Raw genomic sequence first — 16284 nt, 5'->3', positions numbered from 1 at the left:
TGTTGGAACATAAGTCGTATGTGTAAGCGACCTTTATTTTGAAAAGCCAGCCTTTATTTCGGAGAAATTATCCAGGAAGTAGCCGAAAATGTTTGTTTATAAAAAATAGTGTAACGTCTATGGCCTTAACTGTGTAGTCTCAAGACGTTGACTGAGCACTTAGTTTCAAATTACTATAACATAAGTGTTTAACATTGACATAGTGCAAAGGACATGTACGATACAGTCGCCTTTAACGCTCAGCTAGCCTCCATCGTCGAGGTTTTGGCGAATGCAGCCGTTGCCGAAATCTGCAAACTTGTAGATGATGGCCATGCTGCCTTACTTTTGGAAATTTCCCATAGCCAGAAAGAAATCGATAACCTGCGGAGGAAGTTGCTGCTGACAAAATTCCAGAATTCTCGACGGAGCGCAGAGAAATTCGGAGCCCTCCGACACAATGTCAGCAGGCGGGACACAGATCTTGTTGCCCGAGCAAGAGGGAGCTTCCAAGGAAAGTCAACAGGCATACTTGGATATTGTTTTGTTTTTTTACCATCTTTGAAAACGTAAAAAAATAATGGGTAATGTATAATATATAACGTTTGAGGGTTTCTCTTTTCTGGTGCAGTGGAGAATCGCTGTGCCGAGCGTAAAGGGAGAAATTTTACGCAGGATGCCTGCAACTGGAGAGACGCAGGACTCACAGCGACAGACAAGGATGTGGGCATGCCGGTCAGTTGTCATACACACGCCCAAATGTATTAGTTTTTTTTTTCTTCATATTTCAAATGGTGGTGGGGGAGTTTTTCTAATAAATTGTTTCTGATGAATACAAAACAGATGGCAGATATGCAAGAGATGCCTCTTATCAAAATGGAGAACCTTGACACCAGCAGCCCGGAAGGTATTTTTGTTCAACTTATCAAGTCCATACAATATACACTTTATGTTGAGTAAAGCCTTCAATGTTTATTGCCGTATTTGATTAACTTCTTAGTCATTATTCATAACTAATAAATAAGGCAAAGAAGAATCAGTCTCCACTATAGGAAGCTGATGCTGTGCTTTACGTTGACTCATTTCAGAGATTGTCCAACCAGTCAGTGAGAGCAGTGAGAAGATAATTGTGCCAGAACCAGGTTCTTCATCATCTACTGAACCCACAGACCTTCTGGACCAGCAGGGCAACAGACACAGAGCTCCAGACACCTCACTCAATATAGAACCTGAAAACCAGACGTTCCAGCATCCAGCGTCACAATACAACAGAGCAAGACAGGACCATCAGGTTGCTGAGGGTGTGACCTGGGAAACTGACCATCAACCCATAGAATACAGCCTGTCCCATTGGACAGAGAACCAAGAGACTGACAACCCAACTGTGAATGCTCCTCATAATTTAGGGCCAGACTCCAAGAGGCTGTCTGAACATCCAGAGAGGAGAGGGGTGCCTGGTAACTCTGGGGTCTACATGTCTGCTTTGGGCTCTCTGGACTGGGTGCCTGATGTGGTGCTGGTGGACTCAGTTCCTATTAAAGTGGAGGCAGATATGAGTTCAGAATGGAGCATAACTGGCCAAGTGACATCTGGAGAGGTTTGTTCAGACAGCAGGCAGCTTGTGGACAACAGAGGAATGGAGTCTGGACAGACAAAGTGTCCCCCTGACACTCAACATGCGGAGCAAGGGACAACTGTAGGATCAAGGTCCAAGTTGCCAGATTTCAATGGACTGTCCAACCGAAACAGCTTTTCATCCCCAAGGGTTACTCTCCACCAGGTTCCCCGAAGAGGGAAGCCAGTCCACTTCCCGAATTTCAACAGAGGCTCCACTTCTTCACCGAAAGGCATAGAAAAGCAGCCACAACAGCTGACATCTCACTCCACCCAGAGGCAGCTCCGGTGCAACCTCTGTGGAAAGCCCTTCCCCAAGCCGGCGCACCTGCAGAGGCACATGCGGGTCCATACAGGGGAGAAACCGTACGGCTGCAGCCACTGCACCAAGCGCTTCTCCCACAGCCACCAGCTGAAGATGCACGAGAGGGTGCACACCGGAGAGAAACCGTTTCAATGTGTCTACTGTGGGAAGTGCTTCACCCAGTCTGGCCACATGAAGAAGCATCTCCTTGTCCACACTGGTGGCAGGCCACAGGACGTTGTGCTGCCCTGAGTGTTCCAAGGTGAAGTTTCCCCTAGGTACAGATCTTGGATCAGTTTCCTCTCCCCAATCCTAACCTTAAACATTTGTCCTAAAAAAAATGCAGAACTGCCCCAAGATCAGCATCTAGGGGCAACTTCACAATAATGATAGGCAGGGCCAGGAGTTTTCCCTCACCATGTGACCAGACCAGGGAATAATTCCTGTCCCTAGTTGTAAGGGGAATGGCTCCACGCTATTGGGGTTTTCATATGAAGACTGGGTCCGTGTGTTTTTGTATTGTTTTATTGGAAGTATTTACGTTTTGTTTTTCAATCAACAAACAAAACAATCCACATTCACAGATGTGGCAGAAATAAAAATTAAACAACCATCATATTTGCAGCAGCACTATCCGTGAACGTGTTATAGCTATTTCCAGCTTTAACTGAGACAACGAGCAAATAACTTGTTTTTACAGCATGTATATACACACATTTCTGTCCAATTTGAAATATAGTTGAGTAGTGGGTCACAAGTGAGCTTTTCAAGAGGAAGAAAGTCAACAATCTGGTCAATCCACATTTTAAATGTAGGACAGGAATTAGAAGCTCACCTTGGTAGAATACATTTTTTTTTAGCAAAGTATGTGATAGTCATAAACACATTTTCTCTGTTTAGATCAAGAACAAAGTCCTGCTAAGCATTAAGAAGATGGCCACGGGGTCATATCAAACTACATCTAGTATTTTCTATGCAGCAGTATGTATAGATTGCCAAAATCTGTCCGTCTCCCCGCAATGCCAAAACACATGCATGTAAGATCCACTTTCAGACACAGGAGGTTGGTGGCACCTTAATTGGGGAAGACGGGCTCGTGGTAATGGCTGGAGCAGAATTGGTGGAATGGTATCAAACACATGTTTTCTGTGTGCCATTTACTCCATTCCAGTTGTTACAAATCGTCCTCCCCTCAGCAGCCTCCACTGCTTTCAGATGTACGTCTTTTATAATCAGGAGAAATGTCTGTATTCGTTCTATGGAGTCTCACTGTGGTGTAATACAATTTGTACAACATTTAAAAAAAAAAAATAGATTATTTCATTTTTATATTAGTAGAGGAGCAGTATACCCTGTCGCAAACATCCGTCCATAACTCATCACTGATAGTCAGACAAAGGTCCTTTTCCCAGATTATTTTCAAAGGAGTAAAGGAAGAGCCCACATTCTCAGATGGGAGTCTAAAGATATAGGAGATTTTGCCTTTGATGGATTGTGCTGTAGCAAGAAGGGTCTCAACTTCATTGAGCTGAGCTCTAAACCTTCTCTTGGAAGTGACATGACGAAATTACGTGTCTAATTTGAAGATATTTAAATTGGATCTTAGCACATTGAATTCACTGCAGAGTTCTTGAGAGTATTTCAGTGAGGTTGTGTTCTGATGAAACCGGTCTGAAAAGGTCCTGAACCCTAGAGTATGCCAAAGTTGAACGTTGGCATCACTCAGGGCTTTTGTCAAGTCTGGGTTGCATACTATACGCGTGTGAGAGCATATTTGGGAGGAAATGCCAAGGCATTTCTTGAAGTCCATAGTAGGGTGTCATAAATCACAAGTTTAGGCTTTTATTTTGTGAACCTTTATTTAATTAGGCAAGTCAGTTAAGAACAAATTCTTATTTACAATGACGGCCTACCGGGGAACAGTAGGTTTAACTGCCTTGTTCAGGCGCAGAACGACAGATTTTTTTATCTTGTCAGCTCGGGGATTCAATCTAGAAACCTTCTGGTTACTGGCCCAACGCTCCAACGCTCCAACCACTAGGCTTACCTTACCTTACCATACCTGCCCCACTAGGCTACCTGCCCATTTCACTAAAGTTATTAGTGAATATAATTAAGCTTCAAGGCAATTGGGCCTCTGTCTGAATCCACATAGTATTGTCTGTTTGTGATCCATGTTAACATGTTGTGAATTTGGGCAGACCATTAGTACAATTGAAGGCAGGGAAGGGCAAGACCACCCTTAGATTCAGGTTTCAACAGAGTGGAGAACTTGATCCTAGGTTTTTTATTGCCCCATATAAATTTGGTGATGCTTTGGTTAGTTGTTTTGAAAAAAGAAACTGGGAGATAGCATGGGAGCATCTGAAATAAATAGTTCTGTCTAGGGAGGATGTTCATATGGATCACATTGATTTTGACGACTAAACTAGTCCAGGTTCGGAGATCATTCTTGCTCCTCCAATTGTGCACCGCACTATGGGACTCCCAATCACGGCCAGATGTGATACAGCCTGGATTCAAACCAGGTACTATAGTGACGCCTCTTGCACTGAGATGCAGTGCCTTAGACCGCTGCGCCAGTCAGGAATATTGAGAGAGAAAACATTGGATTTGTTCAAATGTATCTTATATCCTGAAAACTTGCCTTACTGAGCAATTATGTCTAAAATGGGAGAGATTTCTCAGCGTTGGCTATGTAGACACCCATAATACTTGGATTTCTCCTCATCAACTCCGCCCCTAACAAGTAGAGCAGATCGGACAGCGAGCGTCCATGTCTGTACCACGTCCCAAAGAGAATCTGTCAGAGTTCAGACCATTAGTAGACATCATTCAATGAATGAAGACCCTATATTCTCATCGAAATGCCATAAGGTTTGAGGCCAGACTGAGAACAGATCGGTCCACTCCATCCACCAGGACAGGGGTCTTCTGTGCATTTACTTGGTCTATAATATCAAAAAGACGGCGAATCTTATCAGAACATTACCTGCCGCAAATTAATCCAGTTTTATTATTTTGGGAAGAAGAGTGTTTAGTTTTTTGGCAAGCAATTTGGTCATTATTTAGTAGTCGAAGTCCAACGGGATGAGCAGGAGAGACGGTCCTTGTCTATTTTAAGCAACACTGTAATACGGGCTGTGTACATAGTCTGGGAGAGCTCCATGTTTGCAAAGATCATCCAGCATTGGCATGAAAATAGGGCTAAACTGGGGCCAAAAAGCTTTGTAGAACCCTGGGAAATGCGTCTGGGCCTGGGAACTTGTTAGGTGTCATGGAGATGATTGTCTCGCGGACCTCCTCGTGGGTGAGGGGGGAGTTGAGATCTTCTTGGTCTGTCTCTGATAGTTTGGTAGCGAGATTCTCTAGAAATTAATGGAGTTCTGCATCTGTATATTTTTTCAGTACAAATCATGAAAAGTGACCTATATCTTATTTGGATCATATGTGACCTTGTCATCAGCTGTTCGGATGGCCATGATTGTACACTGGCTGCTCTTTTTAATTGGTATGCAAACAATCTGCTAGGCCAATTGCTATACTCGTAGTATTTCTGTTCAGTAATCATGAGTTCTGAAGTGTCGCAGGGCTCCTTGGTGACGAATCCTGAACTCGTTTGGGTATTTGCATCCCCTGAAAATGCCTCGGTCAGTTAAGGTTTGTTCAACTCTAGGTGCTTTTGGCGTGTTCCAGCTGAAAGGTCCTGGAGCAAGGTGAGTTTGGCTTTCCCCCACTGTGATGGCGTGGATTTTCGATACCTGTAGCACTCGTTCCTTGTTGATGAATCTCAGGAAGTGTATGGTGGTTGGGCGCGGCGGCTGCTGGTGGAGACCTCCGTGCTCGGTGAGCTCTCTTCAGTTCTATGGGCCTGTCGGGGGATAGGTGGAGCCACTCAGGGAGTCAGTCTTGCAGGTAGCGGATCTGTGGCTGTTTTCTTTTTCGGCCATGTTTAATAAAAGACAGTTATTCCGGTTTAAATGCACTCCTCTGTTTTATTTTCCAGATGCTACATTTTCTTTTTAGCAGAGGTTATTGTTTCCATAGCATCTGCCAGTGAGTTTTCAATGGATAGGAATCTCCCTCTCTGCCTCATCCAGGCACCCCACATTGAGGGCTATCTTGTTATTGATGGCAGGCAGGGCATTTTCCAGGGTTGTCACTTTGCCCCCTATTGCACTGAGCTGAAAGTTAATGCCATCTAGTTTGATGTTGAGTTCTGTACATTGGGATCTCAGCTCAAATAATTTCTTCAATAGAGGATGAGGTTGGCAGTAAGGCCTCGGGAAGGGACAGGTCCTCATGATCCTGGCTAATGGTGCTAGCTTTTTGTGAAGCAAGCTGTTTCTTGGAGGCTTTTTTTGTGGCTATTGTTCGAGCACGTGTGAAAATGCCACATGTAATGTCGCCTTTTTGTAGCCGCCATGGTGTATTCGACTGAAGCTAATCGGGTTTATTAACTTGAAGTGGAGGTCAGATTAAGATTTGTCAATTACTCGAGCTCCATCTCGTTCAAGGTCTGTGTTTTTAACAGTTTGGATGGTTTCCACATTGAACACTACCCTTTGTGTGTAATGGTTGTGTATTTAGTTCAGCTGGCTTGATCCAGAGTCGATTTGATTAATTTAACCTTTATTTAACTAGGCAAGTCAGTTAAGAACAAATTATTTTTTACAATGATGGCCTACTCCGGCCAAACCCTAACGACGCTGGGCCAATTGTGCACCGCCCTATGGGACTCTCAATCACGGCCGGTTGTGACACAGTCTGGAATCGAACCAGGGTCTGTAGTGATGCCTCTAGCACTGAGATGCAGTGCCTTAGACCGCTGTGCAACTCGGGAGCCCTGAGTCATTGATAATGTATAAGGAGGATTTTAAACATCCTCATGAATTTGTATTGGTGCAGTGGTGAACCAAAGAACAGCAATTAAGAATTCAGGAAGCTCTGGACAGATGCCTGGGTGAGCGAAGCCTGTTGGTGATTGAGAGCTCGTTGCTTGGCTCCTCTCTTACCTGGATGCAGGAAAGAGGAGGAAGGTGCATAGAATAGCACAACGATGACCTCTTTCTGAACATAGACATGGACCCAGGACCCTGGGGCGGCAGGGTAGCCTAGTGTCCTAGTGGTTAGAGAGTTGGACTAGTAACCAAAAGGTTGCAAGTTCAAATCCCTGAGCTGACAAGGTACAAATCTGTCATTCTGCCCCTGCCCCCACTGTTCCTAGGCCATCATTGAAAATAAGAATTTGTTCTTAACTGACTTGCCTAGTTAAATAAAGGTAAAATAAAAACAAGAGCACAGCAACAGGTTCCCAGATGCCAGTGCACCCCTGGCCCCGGGAAATGGACCGGGCGACCCAGCAGGTACAAGGAGGGAGAGTGCTGACTGGAATGGTAGGTGGTTGGATTTAATATTGTTGATTTTATAGAGGGCTTTATTGAACTATCTATCATTTACATCAAATGCTGCCTAGAAAAACACTTGTCTATTCACATGCCAGTTGCAATGAGTTTCTGAGTCCCAAAATTAGAATTCATAGAACCCATTCAAACAGAATTCTCTATGATTTGTTCATTTCTACTGACTCTGAAAAACACACAAAAAAAGACGCCCAGGGTCCATGCTCATCTGCGTGAACGTGCCTTAGGCATGCTGTAAGGAGGCATGAGGACTGCAGATGTGGCCAGGGCAATAAATTGCAATGTCCGTACTGTGAGATGCTTAAGACAACGCTACAGGGCGGACAGCTGATCATCCTCGCATTGGTAGACCACGTGTAACAACACCTGCACAGGATTGGTACATCCGAACATCACACCTGCGGGACAGGTACAGTATGGCAACAACAACTGCCCGAGTTACACCAGGAACGCACAATCCCTCCACCAGTGCTCAGACTGGTCGCAATAGGCTGAGAGAGGCTGGACTGAGGGCTTGTAGGCCTGTTGTAAGGCAGGTCCTCACCAGACATCACCGGCAACAATGTCGCCTATGGGCACAAACCCACCGTTGCTGGACCAGACAGGACTGGCAAAAAGTGCTCTTCACTGACGAGTAGCGGTTTTGTCTCACCAGGGGTGATGGTCGGATTTGCGTTTATCGTCGAAGGAATGAGCGTTACACCGAGGCCTGTTCTCTGGAGTGGGATCGATTTGGAGGTGGAGGATCCGTCATGGTCTGGGGCGGTGTGTCACATCATCGGACTGAGCTTGTTGTCATTGCAGGCAATCTCAACTCTGTGCGTTACAGGGAAGACTTCCTCCCTCATGTGGTACCCTTCCTGCAGGCTCATCCTAACATGACCCTCCAGCATGACAATTCCACCAGCCATACTGCTCATTCTGTGTGTGATTTCCTGCAAGACAGGAATATCAGTGTTCTGCATGGCCAGCGAAGAGCCCAGATCTCAATCCAATTGAGCAGGTCTGGGACCTGTTGGATCGGAGGGTGAGGGCTAGGGCCATTTCCCTTGAAGGTGCCTTGGTGGAAGAGTGGGGTAACATCTCATAGCAAGAACTGGCAAATCTGGTGCAGTCCATGAGGAGGAGATGCACTGCAGTACTTAATGCAGCTGGTGGCCACACCTGATACTGACTGTTACTTTTTTTCAAGGACACATTATTCAATTTCTGTTAGTCACATGTCTGTGGAACTTGTTCAGTTTATGTCTCAGTTGTTGAATCTTATGTTCATTCAAATATTTAAACATTTGCTGAAAACACAGTTGACAGTGAGAGGACGTTTCTTTTTTTGCTGAGTTTATACTCTACAGTTTAAAATGTAGCTTTACTATTATTTTTTATATATTTAACACCACTGCTTAGGGAGTGGATCTTCCAGGATGTGCTGCATGTGGACAGGAAGAGAGGCTCTCTGGTCTTTGGAACCTTCTACACCATCCTGAGAAATGAAATCATTAGTAAGTACTCCATAGTGAAAGTTAGTATAAAATATTATGGGACACAAGCAATTTTTGGGGATAGTAACTCATCGATTCAATGTCATGCAGTGCTCTTGAGGAGAATGTCATTATTTATACCATACCTTTCCCCCAAAAAATATTTTTGGTCGCAAATCTCATTAAAATATTGGTTGTTACATTGTTACAAACATTATTGTATGTCAACATTGCGCACAAACACCTCATAAGTGTCTGTGTCCCATAGGTTTTATATTCTTTACTTGTGCATTCGTATTCCATTATTTCTATTCTGGCTTGTCTGACAATTTGTTAATTTTACAGAGATCTGGTCCTGAGCTAGCCTGAGGACTCACACTAAATTCTTCAGCTGCTGTCGTTCACCGCATACTTTAGTCTGAGACTGCCATCATTGAAGTTGTTTGTGGTGATGAGGGGCACTAGGGGTGTTGTATAAAATAAAGTTATCCGCGATTGGATCGTCTTGAATTAATCAGATTATTCAAGCCAATAAAATATGTTCTAACCGTAGTTTTAATCCAGTGTGTTTTGGCTCTGGCCCAACCCATCGGTTTCTGGACCAATCAGACAGACCCAGATGCGTTTGCGTTCGGTGGTGAATGTTCGGAGAGGTACTCAGATCCAGACTCATTGCGGAGAAAAACTGACATCCGTGGGCGTGACGTAGGGTTTGGCAGGAGCAAGTAGCCTTGATAGCCAAACCCTGAGCACCAGTAGTATCTGAGAGTAGGTAAAGCCAGTATTTTGTGGTTGCAGGTTACTTTAAATGACGATATAAACCATTACACAATCGCTGCGCTGCATACAGCCCTATTACCAATGTGATTATGAAAGGGGGCTTGTGATGCAAGAGACCCCACTTTAAATCTTTGTCATGCTTCATATTATTATTATTATTTGGAAGGCTACTCTTACACCTTTTAATTAAGCTAGAAACGTCATTCAAACTTTAAATGTGCTGCGAGGTTAGGACCAGTGTGAATGCATAGAACTCTTTAAATATTTTTAATTTTTAATTGAACCTTTATTTATATGTGCAAGTCCGATAAGAACAAATTCTTATTTACAATGACGACCGACACAGGCCAAACCCGGACGACGCTGGGACAATTGTGCGCCGCCCTATTGGACTCCCATTCATGGCCGGTTGTGATACAACCTGGATTCCAACCAGGGTGTCTGTAGTGACGCCTCTTGCACTGAGCTGCAGTGCCTTTGACCACTGCACCTCTCGGGTGCCCCTTTTGTACTTTTTAAACTACTAAGCTTTTAGGCCTTTATTTACTTCCATAGTTTTTATTCAACATTGTAAAGGTCCCATTGTGACATCAACTCCCAGACTTCCAACATCCATTCACGGTGAATAATGCAACTTTTGACACAAATCGGCAACTTTGACCACATTTCCAGCACTTTAGATAAAAACCTAGAGGGTATGACATTGAGGTCTACTTCTCTGGTATTTAAATCTGGAATCAGAGCATAATTATCTACTACCAATCAAAATATACAGCTGTTTGTTTCATCCTTCAGCAGCCCAAACGGAGTTGTTGCTATGGATACCAATGCATTTCAATTGCAGAAAAATGGGCCATGGACTAGAATGGACAAAAAAAAATGTTTTTTTTTGTTTAGACCTCCTATTTCACCATTTTAAGCTATCAACTCCAAACCAACGTTGACAGGTTCGGTCTGACCATACTTAGATTGCTTGTCAAAATATTTTTTTATTCTTATATATACTTTTTTAACCATTTACAATTTGCATAAATTAACATCGGTTTGAATAAGGACCACAGGAATAGCTATTTAAAACGGTCTTGCTCCTTGGCCAATTAAACTAACAGACCAACATTAAAATGTTCACATTATTTTAAACTGTTATTGACTATAACTATATACCTTTGCAGAAATTAGCATAAAATAACTCACCAACAGTAAACTCTTGAAACGTTCAAGATAGACCAAACCAACTTTGACATGTTCAGGGCATTGTAACTTGAAATGATTTAAAACATTTATTAACTATAACGATATAAATAGTTAACTTTTTATACTTCTTCCACTACTTTTAGAGCTAAAGCAAGCCCCACAACTTTACTTAATGTAAAGTTACCAATGTTTTTTTTCTAATTTGTAAAAACAAAAAATGAAATGTTGTTAGCTAGGAATCCCATTGGCTATTTATCCATTATATTTACAGATTAACATTTGTGCTTTCTCAGTGCGGTGCTTCAATTCTTTTTGAGACTACTAACCCTTAGCCTACTCTTTTTATTTACTTATTTTTAACTGAATAAATATATTTATTCTCTTTAAATTCAGGTTGTTTGCGGATTCTATATTTTTGTATTTGAACTTAATAGTGAAATAATTTTCGGAGGACAAGGAAGGCGGATTTTCAAAACATTCGGTTCATTTTAGTAGCACCAACAACATGATAGAGCAGCGGGTGGCAACGTTGAAAGGTAGAACTAACAAGTCGTGTGTGTAACCATTTTTTATTTTTTAAACCAACCCTTATTTTGAAAAACAATTCAGGAAGTAGCCCTAGTTTTGTTTCCGGAATGAAATTCTGTGTGTGTAGTATACCGTCTACATTGTGAACTTTGAATTCTCAAAACATTGCCTGAATACTGCAAATTACTATAACATCATTGTTGAATATTTACATAGTTCCAAGGACATGTGCGATAGCGTCGCCTTTCATGCTCAGCTAGCTTCAATAATTGAGGTTTTGGCGAATGCAGCCGTTGCCGAAATCTGTAAACTTGTAGATGATGGCCATGCTGCCTTACGTATGGAAATTTCCCATAGCCAGAAAGAAATTGATAACCTGCGGAGGAAGCTGCTTTTGACAAAATACCAGAGTTCTCAACGGGGCACAGAGAAATTCGGAGCCCTGCGACGCACAGTTCACAGGCGCGACACCGATCTTGTTGCCCGAGCAAGAGCGAGCTTCGTTGGAAAGTCATCAGGCAGACATGGATATTGTAGGTTTTTTACCTTATTGAAACACGTTCAAAATAATTTGTAATGTAGAATATACAACGTTTATGATGATTTATTTTTTCTGGTACAGTGGAGAATCGTTTTTCCAACAGTGAAGGGGACAGCTTCACAAAGGATGTCACGAACTGGAAAGACGCAAGACGCACAGCGACAGACCAGGATGGGAGCATGCAGGTCAGTTGTCATAGACACTGTCAAATTGATGATTTGTTTTCTCATTTCAAATGGTGTCGGGGATATTTTTCTAATCAAATGTTTCTGATGAATACAAAACAGATGGCAGATATGCAAGAGTCACCTCTTATCAAAATGGAGAACCTTGGCTCAAGCAGAACAGAAGGTCATTTTATGCAACTAATCAAATCTATGACATTTACACATTGTTGAGTAAAGCCTTTATTGCAGTATTTGATAAACTTCTTAGTCATAAGCCATAACTAATAAATAAGGAAAAGAATAATCAGTCTTCACTACAGGAAGCTGATGCTGTGCTTTATGTTGACCCATTTCAGAGATTGTCCAACTGGTCAGTGAGAGCAGTGAGAAGATCATTGTGGCAGAGCCAGGTTCTTCATCCTCTACTGAACCCACAGACCTTCTGGACCAGCAGGGCAACAGACACAGAGCTCCAGACACCTCACTCAATATAGAACCTGAAAACCAGACGTTCCAGCATCCAGCGTCACAATACAACAGAACAAGACAGGACCATCAGGTTGCTGAGGGTGTGACCTGGGAAACTGACCATCAACCCATAGAATACAGCCTGTCCCATTGGACAGAGAACCAAGAGACTGACAGCCCAACTGTGAATGCTCCTCACAATTCCGGGCCAGACTCCAAGAGGCTGTCTGAACATCCAGAGAGGAGAGGGACGCCAGGTAACTCAGGGGTCAGCATGTCTGCTTTGGGCTCTCTGGACTGGGTACCTGATGTGGTGCTGGTGGACTCAGTTCCCATTAAAGTGGAGGCAGATATGAGTTCAGAATGGAGCATAACTGGCCAAGAGGCGACATCTGGAGAGGTCTGTTCAGACGATAGGCAACTTGTGGACAACAGAGGAAGAGGAGGAATGGAATCTGGACAGACAGAGTGTCCCCCTGGCACTGAAAACACAGAGCAAGGGACAACTGTAGGATCAATGTCTAAGATGTCAGATTTCAACAGACTGTCCTCCCTAAACAGCTTTTCATCCCCAAGTGTTACTCTCCACCAGGTTCCCCAAAGAGGGAAGCCAGCCCCCTTCCTGAATTTCAACAGAGGCTACAATTTGTCATCGAAAGGCAAAGAAAAGCAGGCGCAACAGCTGACATCTCACTCGCCCAAGAGGCAACTCCGGTGCAGCCTCTGTGGAAAGCCCTTCCCTCAGCCGGCGCAACTGCGGAGTCACATGCGGGTCCATACGGGGGAGAAACCGTACGGCTGCAGCCACTGCACCAAGCGCTTCTCCCACAGGCACCAGCTGAAGATGCATGAGAGGGTGCACACCGGAGAGAAACCATTTCACTGTGTCTACTGTGGGAAGTGCTTCACCCAGTCTAGTCACATGAAGAGGCACCTCCTCGTCCACACTGGTGGCAGGCCACAGGACATTGTGCTGCCCTGAGTGTTCCAGGGTGACATTTCCCCATGGTACAGATCTAGGATCAGCTTCCTCTTCTCCAATCCTAACCTTAACCATTAGTAGGAAAACATCTAAAACTAACCCAAGATCAGTGTGCAACTTCACACTACTCCGCCTGGTGTAATTATAGGCAAGGCCAGGAGTTTTTCCTCACCACGTGACCAGACCAGGGAAAAACTCCTGGCCCTAGTTGTAAGGGGAATGGCTCAACACTACTGTGTTTTAATATGCATACTGGGTCTTTGTGTTTTTAACAGTTTGGATAGTTACCACATTGAACACTACCCTCTGTGTGTAGTGGTAGTGTTTTCAGGTCAGCTGTCTTGATGCTTGGTCCGGAGTGGATTGATAATGTATAAGTTATTACAGGTGAAGATTTTAAACATACTTATGAATTTGTATTGGTGCAGTGGTAAACCAAAGAACAGCAATTAACAATTTAGGAAGCTCTGGACAGGTGTCTGGATGAGCTAGGCCTGTTGGTGGTCGAGAACGCATTGCTCGGTTCATCTCGTACCTGGACATAGGGAGGAGGAGGGTGCAGGGAAGAGTGTGATGATGACTGTCACTTTCTGGACATCGACATGGCAGAAGAGAAGAGCCACAGGTTCCCTGGGTGCCAGCACACTCCTGGCCCTTGAAACAGATCTGGCGACCCAGCACGTGCAAGGCGAGAGTGCTGACCTGGAATGGTAGGCTGTCAATGGTTGACTTTATAGAGGGTTTATTATGGTTAGATTTATCGGCGGCTTTATAGAACTATCTTGATATCACTTTACACTTTCCATAATATTCAGCCTAGGAAAACCTATTCAAAGTGTCAATTTGTTTTTGAGTCCCAGAATTAGAATGAATAGAATTAGAATCCATTCAATTCAATCAGAATTCTCTCTTGATTTATTCTTTTCCATCCTGATGTGTTTCGAGTAAGCTAAACCAGTTAAGATGTGCACCAGTACTCTCGAACCAAGCTACTCACTCACCTCTTCTTTATTCCCAGAATCCCCAGAGGTACCATGGTCTGGGGAAACCTCATCTCCTGGAGGTAAGTAACAGTACCTGTTGGTTTATCTAACCTAGAACAGGCAGAACATCACCTTCCTACTTTCATAATATCAGATTTGAAACCATTCACTCATTGTTTTTGATTATCCATACATGATGCTAATGATTTTTTTTGTGATGAAAATTCATATAATAGATTAATATAAATGTCTTCTAGACTTGGACATGCAGCTTAGGTGACTTCTCTCTCTCCCTCTCTCTCTCTCTCTCTCTCTCTCTCTATATATATATATATAATCACATACATACATACCACTGCTTAGCGGCCAAACTGATTGTTCCGGACTAGCACCTGATCTATATACAGATACAATATGGAAACCACTGAATTAACTTTCTTTGCAGCTTCCTCTGGAGTCGCTGGTGTGGATCTTCTGGGATATGCTGCGTGTGGACGGGAAGAGAGGCTGCTGGAACCTGTCTCTGGTAGCGGAACCTTCCATACCATCCTGAGAAAGCTGTCATCAAGGCAGAGTGGCTGCTTTGAAGAATATAAAATATATTTTATATTAACTCTTTTTTTAATTACTACATGATTCCATATGTTAATTCATAGTTTTGATGTCTTCACTATTATTCTACAATGTAAAAAAAATAGTAAAAATAAAGAAAAACCCTTGAATGAGTAGGTGTGTCCAAACTTTTGACTGGTACTGTATGTTTTAAAACTATAACCAATAAAATGTTTAATAAATGAAGGAATACAGAGGTAGATATTCAAAACGGTCTGGCACCTTGGCCCATTAAGCTACAAGACCAAACTTTAAAACATTCGGGCTATCCTATCTTAAAATGATTTAAAACTGATAGACTATAACTACATTTGCATAAATTTCTCTGTAAAAGTAACTATTGAACTGTTCCAAGTTAGAGACAGACACCAAACCAATTTTCACATGTTATAAAAAATATTTTAAAACTACAACTACAAATGTGCATAAATTAGCATATTCATAAAAGCGTACGGCTGTTGTCAAGGGTTTAGAGTGACGATAAGTAGCTAGCTAACAGCTCTCTTGTCTCGTCATTGAGCAGCCCAAATGTAGCTGTTGCTATGGGTACTCACACATGCAGAGGAGAGCATGGGCAGTGCAGGAAGCAAGGGACAAACCGAGATTAGCTATTGATACTAATTGAGGAAGTTACTGTGTTTCTAATGTGTTGAGAAATCGGGCTACGGTAGGGTAGGGCCTGAGCGTCACCAGCATGGTTAGGGATCGGTCTAAAAATGTCATGCCTCTGCTTTTCTTTTCATTCAAATAGTTCAACTACCACTAAAATACTTTTAAAAAGATGGCATCACTAGATGGACCATCATATTTCCCTCCCCAAATAATAGCCTAAATGTTTCTAATTCCTTATGAGTTCCTCCCTTCCACCACAACAGAAAGTCTTCATATTCAGAAAGCATTTTCTATCTCACTTTGAACAACAGACCTATGAATACTCTGTACTGTTTGATCATTACATCATCATTAAACTAAAATCTAACTTTATTGACATTTTTACCAAATGCATCTATTTATCTGAAACCTCCAGCATGGATTGAGTTGCTTTGCCTTCCTAGGAGTGTTGTCTACATAATCCAGCCTTTTATTACCATCGTCTGACAGATCTATGTCTTTCTTCTTTTAGTTTTCACACTCAACTGTAGTTTAGACATTGTGATCTTACTGCCCTACAATCCAAAGCAATAAGGTTGATATAGTAGTCTGTCAAAGTAATCAGACCAATTGTTTTACC

At 42.9% G+C, this 16284-nt stretch overlaps 2 protein-coding genes across 3 annotated transcripts; both read left to right on the top strand.

The window, feature by feature from the left end:
- The first annotated feature begins 62 nt into the window (after positions 1–62).
- LOC139419101 (zinc finger protein with KRAB and SCAN domains 1-like) lies at positions 63–2499 on the top strand. 2 transcript variants are annotated; one of them, XM_071169032.1, is made up of 3 exons: positions 63–714; positions 823–886; positions 1068–2499. In XM_071169032.1, the coding sequence occupies exons 1-3, from the start codon at positions 709–711 to the stop codon at positions 2147–2149; spliced, it is 1152 nt and encodes a 383-aa protein (XP_071025133.1). In that variant the 5' UTR covers positions 63–708; the 3' UTR covers positions 2150–2499. The 2 variants fall into 2 exon arrangements, with proteins under 2 accessions (XP_071025133.1, XP_071025132.1); XM_071169031.1 differs by lacking the exon at positions 63–714 and having other exon boundaries at positions 728–886; positions 1068–2321.
- An 8899-nt stretch (positions 2500–11398) lies between these two features.
- LOC139419099 (uncharacterized) lies at positions 11399–15390 on the top strand. The gene is made up of 6 exons (XM_071169030.1): positions 11399–11833; positions 11923–12026; positions 12129–12192; positions 12365–14168; positions 14477–14521; positions 14887–15390. The coding sequence occupies exons 1-4, from the start codon at positions 11527–11529 to the stop codon at positions 13456–13458; spliced, it is 1569 nt and encodes a 522-aa protein (XP_071025131.1). The 5' UTR covers positions 11399–11526; the 3' UTR covers positions 13459–14168; positions 14477–14521; positions 14887–15390.
- The last annotated feature ends 894 nt before the right edge of the window (positions 15391–16284 follow it).

The sequence above is a fragment of the Oncorhynchus clarkii genome, chromosome 10 (genome assembly GCF_045791955.1).
Source record: "Oncorhynchus clarkii lewisi isolate Uvic-CL-2024 chromosome 10, UVic_Ocla_1.0, whole genome shotgun sequence".
Classification (NCBI taxonomy): Eukaryota; Metazoa; Chordata; class Actinopteri; order Salmoniformes; family Salmonidae; genus Oncorhynchus; species Oncorhynchus clarkii.
This window is presented reverse-complemented; position numbering and strand designations above follow the sequence as displayed.